At 39.7% G+C, this 17,774-nt stretch overlaps 1 protein-coding gene across 2 annotated transcripts in view; it reads right to left on the bottom strand.

Moving 5' to 3' along the window:
• The window catches only part of LOC103465717 (ethanolamine kinase 1), a 32,817-nt gene extending 22,521 nt beyond the window's left edge, over positions 1–10,296 (bottom strand). The window contains exons 1-3 of one of the 2 annotated variants that reach the window (XM_008410811.2): positions 9,842–10,296; positions 6,758–7,020; positions 5,327–5,479 (exon numbers count right to left, since the gene is read on the bottom strand). In XM_008410811.2, the coding sequence (XP_008409033.1) occupies positions 5,327–5,479; positions 6,758–7,020; positions 9,842–9,982 (557 nt within the window). In that variant the 5' untranslated portion in view covers positions 9,983–10,296. The remainder of the gene's footprint in view (positions 1–5,326; positions 5,480–6,757; positions 7,021–9,841) is intronic. The other variant, XM_008410810.2, reaches the window with a different exon arrangement.
• Between the last annotated feature and the right edge of the window lie 7,478 nt (positions 10,297–17,774).

Genomic DNA, 17,774 nt, shown 5'->3' with positions numbered 1-17,774 from the left:
ATATACTGCAGCCTTAACTATAACAACCTTGGTTCAGATATCAGTCTTAATTCCTCCAAAGGCTGTAAAAAAAAAGTTCAACAGATACTTTTATTCAAAGCTGACTCTATATTAATCAAAATGTTCTTCCTTTTTATTAGCTCCAAGTTCAGAATCGAGTGCTTAATCACATTTACTTGCCTATAAAATGTGACTTTGTGAGAACCGTCCCCTCCCCCCCCAACGACGCGCACAATTTATCCGTATCCTCTCTAATATGAATTGAATAGTGAATCACCACTGATTCCTTTTCAACTCATCCCCCCGAAACCAACGCGACTTTTTTTGACACGGGAGCGCCCACAAACGGTCGGATTGGAAAAAAAAAGAAAAAAAAAATGAAAAGACCCGCGTCGACTTTTGAAATGGGCGAGACCTGACGCCTTGCCATCAGATCTTTTTCCTCTCCTTTTCTCTGCTCATGAAACGCCGAGCGCGTCGAGTGCGTTCGCCTCCTGCTCCCTGTCAAGCCTCTGTAAAGTAATTAGTGGAATTTCCTCCTCTGGTGCTTCATTATGGCTGCGCCTTATTTACATACGATTTCAAACAGGAGCTGTGAACTGCGGATTTTTTGTACATTTCTTCTCTCTTTTTTTTGCGGTTTCCATGAGGAGCACAGGCGCACAAATGGGCGACCCAGCAGGGGGGCCCTTTTGGGAGAGAAAGAGGTTGCACTCATGCTTTCCATCGCTTTTCTTTCTTTGCTCTCTCTTTCTTTCTCTCTCTCGGAACCATGCAGCTGCTGCAGCCTCCTTCTCTCTCTTCCTCCTCCTCCTCTTCCTCCCCCTCTTCACACAGCGGGTGGCTTGAGAGCTGAAGACCTCCTCTGCAGGTGCAGCCTCTTCCTGCAGCTCCCTCTGCCTTTTCTTTTACCGACTCATCTGAAGACCACATTCATATCTGCACTTGGATACACTCTCGAGTATCAAAAGTTTCTCTGATGCAAATTTTAAGAACCTTTTTTTTCCCCCCCAGTCTCCCTCGCTGTGTTTCGGCCCTCTGTCTCGTATCTTCGTCTCTGAAGAGGCCAGTGATTATCCAAACAGGCGCGCTCTGGTTTTAAATGCAAACGATCCTATATAAATAATATCTCATTTTCTTAAATGTTCTTTTTTTATTTTGCTGTAATTCTCACCCCCACCTCCACGCCCCCCCCCAACAGTCCTCAGTTTACGTCCTCATCTTTCATCGTTTTCAGATGGTTTGAATGTCTCTGCTGGCGAGCTGCGCTTCAACTGTGTGAAGTCATGGAAATGTGTCACGACACAGCACCATCTATTGGGCCTCTATGTGCGGTGCAGCTTATACTCTCACATGACCCTTTCTGTAGGATGTTCGAGCTACAGTTTGTTTTGAAAACCTGCAACAGACAGAAAAAAAACTGGAGAAAAACATAACAGTGGTTAATTGGAGGAGACTAAATAAGTGTTAGACATACTCAAGTTGACCAAATTGGCAAAAACTCTCTACTAGTTTGGAATCCAAAAGAATCCAAACCTCAAACTTTTTCATATTTTGCCACATGACAACCGCAAACATGAGTGCATTTTAGGCCTGTCACGATAAGTTTGCTGGACGATAAATCGTCCCAGAAGATAATGCGATAAACGATAATATTGTTGGCATGATGAAGCAAGAACACATTCTCAAAGATCAATAAACTTTAAAATCTAATGTTGAAGGAAGTGCAGGCGGAAATTTCAAATATTCAAAATAACTAAACAAAACAGAAATAACAAATAAAATGAATTATGAACAAAGAAATTTGTCCTTCAAAAATAAAAGGTCTAGTTCAGACCGAAGCACCAGACTGAAGATATTTGTCATTTTGTTTTTGGTAGAGAGAGAAAAAAGAAAAACGATAAATCATGCAAATGGAAATTATTGAGTTTCTTTTAATTTATTATGCAATTAACTGATTTATTGTGACAAGTCTATGCAATATATTGTGATTTTATGCAACAGAGTCATGCAAAAGGTAGGGTTTAATTAAGAGTAAAAAAATGTAAAACATTTTGCTGTGATTACAGCAGTGGTGCGCCAAAGAAAAACTTGGGCCACCACAAAATTGGCCACAATTTTGGGCTAATTTTGGTTATAGAAAGGCATAGAGTCAATTTCTTTTCAATCAACACATAAATGTAAAGCCTGATGTACAAATCAATAATCCCATTATTTTTAGCTGTGCTCTCCTAAAAGTTTTACTGGCACCACATGCCACTGGATTAGTAAATCTTGGGGGTTTGTCTCTGTCAGCTTTGCACATCCAGAGCCTGTTTTACCTCAGCCTTTACCTACGCAATTCTCATCTCCCTTCTTTGCTCCGTCTGGGATTTCTCCCATTGACATGGATTTCTTTGGTTGAATTTCAACCGGGACAAATCAGCAAACAGAGGAAGAAGTTGTGAACAATGATGTTGATTTTCTGTGTCGTTTTAGAATTGTAGTCCGCCTGTAGTTTTGGCAATGGCTAAAAGTGGAGGAAGTGAACAAAGTTGTTCAGTTTGTGTTGGCCAAATATTGAGTCGAAGATGTTTTGACCCTACTCCCCATGAGGAAGTTTACAGCTCATGCAATTTCTGGTAAGCTTCATTGAAATGGCGCATTACAGACATCAGGCCAAATGTTAGTGGTTGTGTAAAGTTTTAAACTTCAACAGAGTTCACGCCTCCAGGAAGCAATCGTCTCTGAACAGCCCAGGGTCCAGAATCTCTGTACAAGCAAAGGGCTTCCATTCTATCATAGATTTTGTATTTGTAAATCTGAATTCTCAAGTCTCTGATGGCACTTTATTGCATGTGTTTTTTAGGGTTAGTAGATTGAAAAGAGACTGAAAACTACAGCTATGTACTAAATTCAGTTGGTTTTTCCTTAAATTATCAGTAATATAATACGTTGCACTTTACCACTACCGGACTAGGGTAAACTACCTTACCCACTTTCTAAGAAGAGCCAGGCCCTCCCAGTGTTCATTTGCATGGACTTCTGGCCCCCTCAATGGAAACACAAACAAGGTTGAACGTTTGACCGATAAGGGAGAGCTTAGCAGGAAGCTCATGGCAGAGTATCTGTTTCTTTGTAGTATCTGGAGGGCCTCCCATGACCTCTGTCAGAGATAATGCAAAGCCACTGCCATTACTGGCCACTCCCCCGCTTCAGCTGTTTGACCAATTCTGGCTCAGCAAAATGAAAAACTGGAGGACAGAAAAAAGGGGAGAAAAACTCCCCCCACCCGACAACTGTTGATTGGAAACCTGTTAGCAGGTCTGAATATGTGAGAACGTGATGAAGGAACAGAGGACTCCTCAAAGATAAAAGCTGAGGCTGGATTTTATCAAAGAAATGATTGAGTCGCTGCTCTCACGTCTGCAGCTGGTTCAGATGCTGCTGCACGACTTTTGACTGGAACTCGAAAGAGAGAGCATGTCACCCCTGTCCTGGCCTCACTTCACTGGCTGCCTGTATATTTTAGGATTCATTTTAAAATTCTTATATTTGTTTTTAAATCACTGTATAATCTTGCCCCGGCTTACCTCTCTGAGCTTCTTCACCCCTACGTACCTTATCGGTCTCTCAGGTCAGCAGATCAGCTGCTCTTGGAGGTACCGAGATCCAGAAGGAAGCTCAGAGGGGACAGGGCTTCTCTGTCATGGGTCCTAAGTTATGGAACGACTTGCCTTTGCAGGTCAGAGAGGCCCCTTCACTGTCCACTTTTAAGGCTCGTCTTAAAACCCATTTATTTTACTTGGCTTTCAACTCCAGCAGGATTTAGTTTTAAATTGTATGTTTGTTTGTTTTTAAACTGTATGAGTTTTTATTTAATTTTTTTTATTGTTATGTTGTGTTTTAATGTACAGCACTTTGTATCAGCTGTGGTTGTTTCAAAGTGCTTCATAAATAAAGTTGGATTGGATTGGAAAGAAACGACGGAGGCAGGCTGTTGTTTAAAACACACCAGCCCTGTTTAGTCCAATTGAATCAAACTCTAGTTTGTTTGCCTAGAAAGTCCGGTTTGTTTAGGGAGATGTGGATGCGTAATCGAACTCTGATTAAGAACAAAAAAAGCGAGCTGTGGTCTACCTAGACACCCAAGTCTCAGTTTGGTTGAAGTTAGTCTGGCCATTGCCTTCCTAGATAATAGAGTTTCATTCAAATCTTGCTTCACGGCACAGTCTGGGCTTTCTTCCGTTCAACTGGGCCAATCAGCGAACAGAGGGAGACATTGTGAATGATGAAGTGGATTTTCTGCGTTGGTTTAAATTTGTAGTCTGCCTGTAGTTTGAACAATGGTAGCGGAGGAAGTGAAAGAAGCTATTCAGTCAATATTGGTCATGCTTCCAAATATTGATTTAGCAATAACAGCAGTTATTGCTGCTGTTATGCAGCTATATTTGTTGTTTTCGCAATGGAGGATAGTTGCTTACAATGGAGGCAACTTCAGGTAAGCTTCATAGCGTCAAACTGGAGCATTACGTACGTCACAACAACGAACACAATTGGGTAACATGAAGCAAACGTTTCACAATAGCAGAGATTGTAGACCCTGTGGATGAAGGAAGGTGTAGAACTAGGGGCTGGTTTGTACCAGGCTAGGTTGAAATGGACTACAGAGCAGAGCATTCTGGGTAAATACAGCGCTAGCTTGAGAAATGGCTCCTGGTCTTTTCCCAAAGACAAAAGAGAAATCCTACCACCGCTAAAGTCTGACGCCACTCCATTTTTGTTTTTGAGAAGATGGAAGTTGTGTCTTCTTCAAAGATTTTCATGTTTCCTTGGTGCAGCGCCGCCACAGGTGAGGAGGGTAGCAGGTTTTTCAAAGGGTTTGATTCATTTGAAACAACGCAGCGTGAAACCAAACCGCACCAGCTGAAAATGTAATAGATATTACAATTTTGGTTCCCAATCGAACTGAGTCTACCGGACTAACAGGTGTGAAAACAGCCTTAAACCTTTTCACACCTGACTGAACAGTTGTGATTCAGTCACAAAGATGAATCCACAGCAGAAACATTTTCTGTCCATCACTGTATTTCATTTTGAAGTAATTTCAGTTTTGCTCTCAAGGTAAGTCACCTGTTTGGTAAAGACCGAACCATTTTTTAATATGTCTGGAAATGTACAACCTTGGTGAATTTTCTTTGTAGCTCCAAGGGATGACCTCACTTTACATGTTGTACAGTTTGTTTTGATAGATTCTACAGCCACTCTTCTTCAGTAGCTTGAATATCAATGTTCATGATGTGGTTTTTTTATGTTCAGGGTCATTTTTATGCGGCTCACTCTTTACCTTTTAGTGCACGCCTGCTCAGCTGGATTCCTGGTGATGCTGCTCTTCACCAGAGTCAGAAAATGAGACATCTTCGTCCAGAGCTGAGGCTCTGTTGGCTGGCCACGTTTTGGCTGGATCGAGTGGATTTTTCCCATCTCGGCTGCAATCAATCTGCAGAGAAAAGAAAAAAAAGAAAAGAAAAAGAAACATTTTCTCAGATGACCCTGGCCGGTGCTGTTATTGCACAAACAAGCATTATCAGAGCAGAAACACAACTCCCTTTCCATTTAGCGTTCTTATCTTGTTCTTCTTTTAAAAATAATGGGCCTCCTTGCATATGTGACCTTTCATCCACTTGGTGTTTTGTTCTTGAGCCATCTTAGCTGGGAGGACGCAAGGTCTTCTGGGTAAGCCCCAGCGATTGATGTCTATTGTGGCCCTGGCTGTTCTGGCCTACTGTGCTGTTAGTATTGGTGTCAGCCTGTAATGGACATAATGAATAAAACGAGCCAGAAATAAATAATATTGCTCAACATGACAAGTGAGCTGCAAAACCAGCAGAAAGTCCCTCAGGATGACTGAAAAAACGTCACGTTTCTAGTCAAACTGGTAAACTGTTCCTTTCTGTATCAATATATTTTTTTATTGCCACATCACTATTGTGATTTCATCTTTTTGCAAATGTTTATTTTCTATATTTAAAAAGACTTAAAAGTCTTACATTTGTGTGCCTAAAATGAAGGCTTTAAATTGTCTTAAAAGGATTTTAAAAGTTGACCTTCAATACGTCAATCACAGGTCTTAAATTTTGTCCTGGCAGGACTACTAAATCTTGGGTGCATTTGTATTTTTTATTTTTATTTTTTTGCAGGACTTTTCTGTTAGCCAAAAGTTTGAATTTTCTCTGTATCGATATATGAAGATTTTTTGCCACATTATTTTTATGATTTCATCTTTTTGAAAATGGCCAATTTCTTTATATGAAAAAAAAAAACAAAAAAAAAGTTTCCAGGGTGTCTGTAAATGTCTCTTTTTGTCTTAAATTTCTTTCAAGCTAGCATTAAGCGTCTTAAATTTGACTTGCTGAAACTTGCAGATGCGCAGCTTTCTTTTAAATAACTATATGCGTCAAGAATGTGGATGCAGATGCTGGTTAGAGTCAAAACCTTTTATTTGTGGTGGTCGGTAGCTAGCTGCTAGCTTGTTTTTGCATCTATCATGGGTACATACAAATGCACCACCAGCTGGCTGGACAACGTTCGAGCCAGCAGGATCCACCAATCATTACCTATATTTATGCTTTTCAGTCTTAAATTGAATTCAAACTTGCATTATAAAGGTCTTAAAAAATCTTAAACTTGGCTTGCTAAAACCGGCAGATACCCTGTTTCCTTTCAAGTAATCTGTGTGTGGAGAGTGAAGCTGATTTCGCTGGGTGCCAGCAGAGACCTGTAGATGGACGGCTGTCGCAGCAGCTCGTCCTCCAGCACATTTCCTCGGACAAACTCGTAACAGATGCCGTTCTGGAAGCTGCAGTAGATCTCGGGCCCGCAGCCGTGCGCTTGGAAGACCTGGAACATCTCCACCTCTCGATCGCGATTCACGTAGAGCTCCGTCATTCTGCCGTAAAGTCGCACCAGAACACAACCGGGCTCCTGGAGAGAGCCCACGTAGCAGCCAATCAGCTGGTTGGTAATGCCTTCTGTAAATGTCTGCAGGGCAACAAGGTTCRGGAAAGTGATTGTTTAAATCTGTGCATCTAAAAAATTTATATTAATGGTCAGTCAATCATAATGTAATGATTCTGTAATCTTAATTTGAATTCAAACCAACAGGGTATGTAGAGTATATACTGTATCACACTTTAGTACAAATCCTTTAAGAAAACAGAAAAACAGAAAGTCACGTGAAACATAAGTAATTTAAAATGATGTGGCTACTAACCATATTTAGCTACAGATACAAATGAAACAGTGTACACAAAACTAGACAAACATTGAGAAAGCAACATCATTTTTTACTAATTTGTTTCCAAGCCTAGAGAGAAATGCAACTTTCTAGCAAAGAGACACCAGTAAGTTACAACCAAACTTGTAAAAAAGGGAAGCAGAGGAATGCGCACAGGTGTCCTCTTCACAGCACAGAGGTGTTCCAGGACAGTCTGTCCTGCCCTGTTTGTGTACACAAAGATACCACATTGACCACTGTTTGCCTCCTTGTTGTCATTCGGCGGTTTCTCATTCTCTACCACGGTCCCTGAAGTATTTCTGAGCCACCACACAACACAGTTTCTCATCTAGGTAGAGCGAACAAACATGGCTACCCTGACATCGGCTCTATTATTTATGGTGAATGGAGGGAGGGCTGGTTTTGACATTTGTAATTGTGCTTTCTTTGTCCGCCGGACTTGAGTCTACTGTCTTCTGTTTCATCAGATTTACTGAAATTGATACTTGTCAAATAATTATGAGAAGGAGGATCAACACCTCACACTGAGAAGTAGCCGTGTGAAATTTAACTGACTGTTGGACATGTCTGCCTTGTTGAGAGGTTAAGAGAGTCAGGGGAGTTTGATTGTTGAGTTCATATGTATTTTTGTACATGAGGGAGGGTTATAACCCTGACCTGATGTTTGAAGCAAGAATATGAGGTGTGATGGTCACTTTCACAGGCCATCCAATCCTGTATGTCCTGTACGCCCACAATTAAAAATGAGTGTAGGGATTCCACACAAAGTTCGTCCAATGCGGTTCTATTGATTAGTGTCCAAATTCAGGGGTCACATACTTTGAATGACCCTGCCTACCCAGTCGACGTAGGCCAGGTCCTTCTTCGACCAAGCAGACCAGACAGTCTCGCCATCTGAGTTATTCCTGCTCTTTCACCTAGCAACCCTGACGACACTCAACACAAACTGGTGTAGCTTAAATTTTAGTGTACCTACATTTAAAACTGTACTCTTTTCCAGCTCTTATCTCCCGTCTCCTCATCCCAATCTTGGGAAACAGTAGGCTATGATGGATGTGTGAATCTGAAGTTGATTTACAGCATTGTGTTAAAATTCTTCCTTCTCTTTCAGATGGTAAACAAGATTATTGAACAGGAAAATAGCGACTAAAGAGGAAGCCAAATGAAAAAGCACCTGTGACAGACTGTACACAGCCCATGCCAAAGCACAGGTGTGACAGCAGGAACCGTCTGGCCTTACCCTGACGAACACAATACATCATTAAAGTGACTTGTGTGATCTGAGCTATGAAGGGAAACATCTACTCCTCTGTGTACTTTCCAGGACCCGGTGTAGATTGAGAGGTCACACAGCCRATGTGCAGTCACCTAACAAACATAAACCCTATTTCTCTGAAAGATTGGACCTTGTGTTTGCACATGGGACCAGAATGAGGTTCTCTTGTCCTCAATGGATGCTTTGAAAACACACACACGCATGCATGCACGCGCACACACACACACGCACGCACGCACGCACGCACGCACACACACACAAAAAAACTTTCTAAATTCTCCCTTTGTTGTCCAGTTACCTTAGATTTTCTCCAGACTTTTTTCTGAACGGTGATGTCTGACGAGGTGTCAGGCAAAGTTAAGGCTTTTGTAAATTTAAAGACAAGATTTTGCCCACCATACATGTGATTTGATTTCAAAGCACTTTGAATGCAAAACGTAATAATAAAAAGATACAAATACGTACAAAAATCCCAACCTAGAAATTTTGGCATATTGAGTCATTTCTAGAGTCTGAAAGTGTGAACGCTGAGTTTCCAAACATTGTCAAACACAAGATCTGGCCATCTGAATGTTACAAACAAAATCAAGGAGAAAACAGTCCTCAAAGGTTCAGAAGAGCAGATAATTCCCCCAAAAAGAATCTATYACTGTAGTTCTATACTAAACCGTTTAAAATCTACTTGTGTGCTGCGTGTTTTCTGACCAAAACATTTTGTGGTTAATTAGGCAAAATAAGGAAAATAGTGATCAATACTCAACAACTTGAAACCTGAAACCTATGGTCACTTCCTGAAGCGCAACATGTTGAGCTTTTACTAGTTTGTCACACATGGCAGGTTTAGCATTAGCATCCACTAAATACTATGGTGTTATAGCATGTTAGCAGAACTAATATTTATGATTGGCACTTTAGGATTAGCTCAACCAACTCTTTAGTTAGCTTTGCCTATCAATGACAAACTTATAAACAAAATATTTAAAGATTTTCGTTTTTGTTTTTTAAAGACATGTATAAGCTTTTAACTGACTTTTATTAGCAAATTAAACAAATGGAGTATCAAACATTACATTATCTCTTTTTAATATACTTAAATTACTTTTGGATAGCGTTGGCAATACATTGTGTGGCGTTTTTTTCAAATAGGAGCATCACCTCCTGTTTTCATTACATCACTTCCTGTCAGCTGTGATTGAGCTTGGAGTTAAAAAGCAAAAGATTGACCTCAACAATCACACAAGAAGCCACTGGAAATAGACTAAAATCAGTCCGTACGGTCGGTGGCGTACCTTCATCTGAATGTGCGGCGTCTTCCACTCAGGACGGAGTTTGCTCAGAAGGTCCAAGATTCCTCTCCGGGGTTCACGCTCGTCAACGGCAACGTCCAGATGGAGGAGCTGGTCCCCAGAACCTCCGTGTTCCGGGTCCATTTCAGACAGAGAAAACAATCCTCTCAGTTACTTCTTCAGAACTTTTGCCCTCTCACCAGCTGGAACGTGTCCAGATACGGCGCCTGCTTAAAAGTTCGCCTGAGCCACTTTGGATGTAGCTTTAGATTTTTTTCCAGTTTGCATTAAATGAACTCAGCATTTAACGCCTCTGCTCGGTTCAGAGGAGCCATCTGTGGCACTTGGAAGTCGGTGAAACTGTTAATTTGTGTGACCCAGCAGCAGAGGCCAACGTTCCTGTGGGCATCTTCAGCCACTCTGCGGGAGTTTACTTATTAACTACCAATGGGGTCAAGTTCAGCAGCAGGAACCAGCAGGTTGCAGCCGGAATTTAATAGGAAAAAAGTAACTTTAGCCCAGAAATGATAGTAATAGATGGAAGAAAGAAAGAAATAAAGATAGTGCTTTGCAAAAGTAGCCATACCCTTTAATTTATTTAGCATATTCTCACATCATAAGACAAACTTATTTTATGTTTGTTTTTGTGTTTGATTTTTTTTTGTTTGTTAGACCAACATAAAATAGAACATAAACTTAAAGAGAAAAGAAACAGATACATAGTTTTAAAAAAATACTGAAAAACTTGCCATGCCTTATTGTTCATCTTTGGTGAGCCAAGAATTTGTAGGACTACATTTTCAGGGCGTTGCTGTAAATTGTGGAACATGCTGAGATAAAATGTTTTTTGCAGATACTGAGGTGAGAAACAGCGTAAGCTCAGACGGATTGAATGAACACAGGGCATGAACAAAGATCCTGATTTGGTTTGAGCTCTGCTGTGGAAAAAAAAAAACTAAATCACATTGGACTACCACAAAGTGCCTTTTTACATTTTTCTTTGTACAAAAACTCATGTAGATACCCATACCTATTCTGATGTAAACACTTGTAACCAAAGTTAAATTCCTTGTTTTTCTAAAAAAAAACTGGCCAATAAAGTTGATTCTGATACCATGCTGTGACATGTAAGCCAGCCTGGTAAAAAAAAAAAACAGCCTCTTGTTCTAAGCTTTGCTTCGTCCAGAGGGTTTGGACTAAACCCTATTAAGAAACAATTGCTTCCTGGAGCGTGAACTCTGTTCAAGTTTTAAACCATTGGATCTGATTTTACCCAAATCTAACGTTTCCAGAAATTGCGTGTGCTGTAAGCAATGAACCCCCACTGTGAAGAGAGATACGTTAAGCCGAACAAGACGCTTGTTCTTGTTTCGTCTTTACCTGCTCAATATTTGGAAGTGTGGCCAGCATGAACGGAGCAGTTTTGTTCACTTCCTCCGCTGCCATTGCTAAAACTACATCCCAGTGACAATTCCAAAACAACGCAGAAAATTGACGTCATCGTTCTCCTTCTGTTTGCTGATTGGCCCAGCTGAGATTTTACTCAAGAAATCCAGCTCAATGGGAGAAATCCCACAGGGAATCCCACAAGGAAATGAGAATCAAGAGGAAGGCAATGGCCAGGCTTTGTTCACTGGTTTTCTCTTACAAACGTCTGAGGCCGTAACAAGACAAACTGAGAATCACGTACACACAGATGGGCTCCATTTAACTAGATGACCTCCGAAGGCTCACAGTTGAATTGGATTTTATGTAAGATTGTCAGAATAAAAGGGATTCAATATAAATGTACATTAAGCCTTCAATGGAAAAAAAAAAAAAACACCCAACAAATTATTGTTGAACTTACAGACTACTTTGTGACGGAATGTGGAAAAGTTTAAGGGTTAAGAATCCTTTTCCTCGACTCTGCGGAGTTAATGTGCAGCATAAAAAACATTTAATGTAAAACTAAAAATTCCTATGTTAAAAAAAAAGATAAGTCTACAAATGTTCTTCCTCTGTGCCTTAACTTAGAGACAATCCTAAAATAAGTTTGCAAAACTGAATGTTTCAAGTTTTTTTCTTTTCTCATGAAGGCACATGAGATTTTCCTGCAACGTTGATGGACACTTTGTAACGCCACTTGATTCCAAAATTTCACCAACAATGAGAAACTCGGGTTACAGTTTATTTTACCCAGCTCCATTTAAAACAACTCTATAAACACACGAAAAGTCTGGCCAATTAAAAGACTTTGGCTCTCTAAACATTTTTCAGATGCATTACGTTTGGCTCTCCTGGCCTGAGCGAAGAGTTCAAAGAAAAGCTGGAGCTATTGTCCGTCACATTTAAATATCATACAATCAAGCAGTTCAAGCATGACCTCTCCCTTTAGCTCGATGCCATGAAAGGTTCCAACGTGATCAGTCTGTAAGCACTGAAGCGGATTTTGGTAAACACTGGAGCAGCATGTTTTCAGCCTGTTAAATTATTTACGCGCTGGCCCAGTGTTTACCACTTTGCATCATTACAGTAATTGCCTAGAAGTCACGAACGCGCTGATCGTCTCGAGCCGTATGCTTTGCAGGCTTCCAGACCCAAATAAAATTCACTTGCCATCAAAGGTCGTCTCATCATCAAAGATGTTGAGTATTAAAAAGAGGGATGAGTGTGCTGATTAAAAATGTAAGGGTCAGAATGGAGGGCTGGATTCGGTGTGTGTGTGTTTGCTGTGAATGCGTCTCCTCAAACACAGCTGAATGGGGGAGCCACATGTGACCACGTCACTTTGTGTGGACCCCCCACAGTTTGATAGGCCCATGATTGACTTAAAATAGGTTTAAAGCACGAATTGACCATAAACTACATCTCCCATAGTGCATTTCGATTGCTACCAGACGTTACGGCTCCTCGCCACTAGAGTGCAACAGCTTCACCTCAAGCCGATTTTTGATTTTGCCAATGAATAAAACCGAGACATTGTCAAGGTAACCTCAAAAATACACAAGGAAGGAAGACTGTTGTTTCATGAACAATGGGGAAACAAATGTCTGTTTGTACTTAAAGGTGAAAAACCAGAAGGTGTTTTGTGTTCTGGTACAGTTAATACAATATACGCCAGCATTTTGAAACCAAACACGGAGCCAAGTACGCAAGATTTAGCCTCCCAAGAAAGACAAAAATTTGCAGCAGAATTAAAAGGAAGACCATTAACATTGCGGACCAAGTTAAGCAACTAGCCGGAAATTTAGCAACACAGCTGGTTGAAGAAATGTGCTGCTATCGAGCTTTTTCATTAGCTGTGGATGAAAGCACAGACATCGTGGATACAGCATATCTGTCCATTTTTGTTAGAGGAGTGAAGCCAGACCTTTCTGTCACAAAGGAACCCATAGATGTAGCTGCAGGCTGTGTTTTTGTCCATTTTAGCTGCTTCATGATCCTGACCTCATTCAGATGGACACCTTCATCGCTGTCTACGTGTGTATTAGTAGTTTGACAACCTAAAAAAAACTGTTACAAGAAAACAGACAAAAGGTGCTGTGCTACAAAAATGAGAGGGTGATTGAAGTGAGTGGGATTCTTACCACAGTGAGTCTATACTTCCCAGTGATTACTGCAGATGTTCCAGTCAACGCCGTAAACATGAGCGAGAATACAAAGTGCACATTTCACAAGAACTCTGGCAGAGAGACTTGATAAATTAAAAGGTATGGAATTTTAATTGCATCATTTATACTTGGAATTCCAATCAAAGAAACACACAAAACACAATAATGGATGATTAATGAGGTTTTTGTGCCACAAATAAGGAACAAATGGCGCTTTAGCATTGAAAACTGACATGAAAGAAAAAAAGAAGTATTTAATTATTTCCATACCATCAATGTTAAAGAATTATGAAATGAAAACATTCTTTTTAATCTATTGCAAAGGAGATGAGTTTTAATAGGATGTGATGTTTGTTTTTTTCCTCTTCTTTGCCTCTGTAGGTTCATTAGAGAACTACTATGAACAAATACAGAGAGCCTGAACTCTGGAAATGACCTTGGCATTTAAGTAGCTGTTAAACCAAATAAGATCGGAATAATTTGATTGAAAGTGTAACAATCCAAGGAAAACTACTTCCAATTACTTCCTTCGAAAAATTTCCCTAAAAGAAGTAACTTTTTGAAAAACATTAACAAAGACTGGGAGGAACAATATGTGATAGAAATACTGATGAAGCGTGTCTACATTCAGTCGTCAGGACCATGAATGCCATATTTCTTTCTTTTTTTTAAAATAATTTTTCTTAAACCTTGAAACCAATTTTTCAGATGAATTGACTAAACAGCATACCTCGTCAAAGAATTTTGGAAACAAGAATTAGATGTGCAGGATTGAAATTTTAGGTGGCTTTTCCTCTCAACCCCTCAAGGTCAAACTTCTTAAAGCTTTTTGGCAGCGCTGGTAGTTTATTAGAATCGGTCGCCTTCATGGCACAAACCATGAATTGTTAGTAGAGTTCAGATCAGGGCCTTCAGAAAACCTTAAGACTTTTAAGTAGGTTCTTTTTCTTGTTATTTTGTTCACAATGATTAATTTGAGAAAGCAGCAAAAAGTCCCAGGGGTTGAGTGCTTTATGTAGACACTGCACACTTTGGTGTTGTTGGTTTTATTCGCTGAAGATTTTAGTTACGTAATCTTTCTGTGCTGAAAGGCTTATGGTCCAAATAAATCATTAACAGACGAAAACCAATGTTCATACAGTTTACACAGAGAGAAATTCAATAAAATTTTACTCTATATTATGACACAGCATTAAGAGAAAATAAAAAATATAGATTACTACAAGAATAAACTTGTACGAGAATAAAATCAAAATAACTCACAGTGCTATGAGGATGCAGTTGAAATAATACAACAATAAAGTTGTTATAATGTAAGAATAAAATAAATATTTTGAGAATAAAGTCGTAATGTTACAAGAATTTTATGACTATGGTAGCATTATGACTTTACTCTCGTAATACTAGGAGAATTTTCTTTTTTCTTGTACAGTTTTATTCTTGTAATATCACAGCTTTATTGTCATAATTTCACTTTTGTTATTTTCATAGCGCAGCCCTAATACTCCGTCATACTCAGTACTTTCTCAGCTGCCTTTGAAATTTAAATGACTCTGTCCTTCACTTTGAAATGCTTCGTAAACCACAATGTCTCTTTTTTTCTTTCTCGTCCTTTTCCTGTCCTTTAGGAGTTCTTCAAATGAATAATAATAATAAAAACAAACAACAGCTAAACCTCTCATTGCATGGCAAACAGTTGTTGTGTCCTTTATCCAAGAGCTTTTTGTGGAGAAGAGAGACAGCAGCTCTTTGTAGACATTTAACCTTTTTATATAGTCTTACAATTGAGGCTCTCAAGGCCTTTCATTTGTGAAGTTCCTGTGGAAAAAAAAAAATCAGGGAGCTGGGACTCATTTTACTACCAGTACAGTATATTTATATTTCAGCTCCAATCAAAATCTAGCCAATATGCCTTCCCTATGTATTTTTCCCTCTGAGCCATGCCTCCCCACTATAATTTCCACAGACATTTTGTGTGCAAATGCAGTAATAGACACATTTATCACATCAAAAGAGATTCAATTTTCTTTTCAATCATCCACCGGTATGAATAGCGCCACATCCTCACCGGCCAACAATGAGAGGCCATTATCGTGAGCCAACGGATGACTTCGCCTTCTCTCTTTATTCAAGGGGAAAAGTGTGTCAAACTGTTCTCCCGAAGCCAAACGTTTGTTCTAGGCAAATAAGAGACGGCTTTCAGACAGGTTAGTGTCCAATTTTATTGTCAGACAAATGTCATTTTTGTGTGGGTCGGCAGTAATCACTGGGCTTGAGACACCGGCGGGGCCCCCGGTGACAAAGGCAGCAGTTAGTCCATTTAACACTCCAACTCTCACGTCTGCCGCGGACCGCCGGGGACAGACATGACGTCTCTTCTCTACGTAGAGAGGGTGACATGTAGGAATCAGGCGTCGGCTCTTGGGAAAAGGAGGCGAGTGGCTGGGGGTGTTTAAGTGCTGCTGATTTACAAGAGCCACGAAAATACTTTGCATCTGCAATTAATCGTCACCAAGAGATGAGCTGTGTGGATGGGAGACTGGAATGAGTAATGTACTCATTTTCTTCTGCTGCACTTTGATGTCATTTACAACCTCTGGGTTTTATTCAACTTTGTCAATACTCATTCGGATGGACCTTTTCTGTTATTACCTTTCTGTTATTGAAAAGTAAAGATTAAAATTTTAAAATTGTTTCCCAATTTTTCTTGTGTCACCTGTTGATAACTAATAAAAAGCTATAAAGTAGTGGTGAGTAAGTCTGTCACAATGAACAGCAGTTTCCAGCTCCATATTGTTGAAGACGCAGCATTTTGAAAAACGCTGCAAACATTTGACACCGAGTACAAAATAGTTTGCACTACTTGCCACTTTGGTCTGTTTTCCCTGTCTAAGCTGAGCGATTATTATTTTTTGAAATGCAATTTTGAGAATGAATCATTCTTTGTAATTATTGTCCTTTTGGTTGTTTTATTTTGAATATTTAAAATATTTTCCAATTCCAGTGTTAAACGTTCTTTAGTTGTTTTCAATCTTTTGAGTGGATATGCTTGTATTAATAAGTCCTTGCTATTACAGGAGTTGAAAGTGGACTTAAAATAACAATATAACTGTTTATTGCAATAATTTCTGGGACAAGTTATTGTCCAGCAAAATTTTCACTGGCTCTTTAGACAAATTGATGAATTGGCCTCCCCTTGTTCTCCTTTGGTGGCACCACTGTTCATAAAACTAAAAGCCATAAAGTGGGTCTGGATTTGGCTCTGCCAGCCCTACAGGATGCACAGTCCTTCTCAGAGTATATTTTACACTGCAGGTGAGTCTAAAGTGATGCCCAATAACTAAATGAAAGAATGTTTTGGTAAATGTATATGTACTTTTACATATATGCATAAAGCTGGTGTTCTCTCAACAATGTCACGTCATTGAGTGACGTAAGCATCTTCAAAGCCACCTGTAAGGCATTAAGCATCAGTCTTGACTTGCTGTATTCTGTCTGTAAAATAAAACGGTGTGAGCCACATCCTTAGCGCCCTGCCAGGCCGCCAAGCCGCAGCAGATGAGGTCATCCATGAACCGAAGAACTCACTAAACCTAAATGTATTTCTAAATCTGATCTCAGCCAGTTTCTCTTTTAATGTCGTCGCCATCGTAAAATCCTGTCATGTTTTTGCCCACATGGAGCCCCAAAGTACAAGACCATGAGGTGCTGTTTCTTTTATACAACTGTATAATTATTATGGACAAATAAACACTATGACTGAATGTCCAGTGGAGGATTTTGCTAAATGCAAAGTTTTTTAAAAAGTATAAATAAAAAATAAACTTCCCTTGAGTCATTTGTCCTGTCAGTTATAACTATATGCCAGTCAAAGAAGAAGGAAAATTTAAAAGATTACATAATTTTTAATATGCATCTTTATTTTACTTTTGATAATGTGGATACAACAGCTGTGTTTCCAATACAAATGTGTGCAAATCTCTATCAACGTTCTGCTAATGTTGAAAACACAATTTTGCAATTGTAGTAATAAATAAGAAATGAAGTTAAGATCACACGAGAATAAGCTTGTACTCGTGAAAAGTCATTAAAATCATGGCAATGGATGTAAATAGTTACATGAGATATATTCATATTTCAGCCATGGTGTTGGCGCACAACATCTATCATCCATCAGAGGAGACATCAGAGCGGCTATGGGAGCGTTTTGGGGACATTGCAGTTGGCAATTTTAGAGAAGAACTATGGATTCAACACGTTGGAATAACACACAACTTTATATGAACTGTGTGAGATGCTGTGACAGCTCTGGTGGAACCAGCTGCACATTGTCCAAGCCCACC

This window comes from Poecilia reticulata, linkage group LG6 (assembly GCF_000633615.1).
Source record: "Poecilia reticulata strain Guanapo linkage group LG6, Guppy_female_1.0+MT, whole genome shotgun sequence".
NCBI lineage: Eukaryota > Metazoa > Chordata > Actinopteri > Cyprinodontiformes > Poeciliidae > Poecilia > Poecilia reticulata.
The sequence above is the reverse complement of the archived record's forward strand: the minus strand, read 5'-3'. Positions and strand labels throughout refer to the sequence as shown.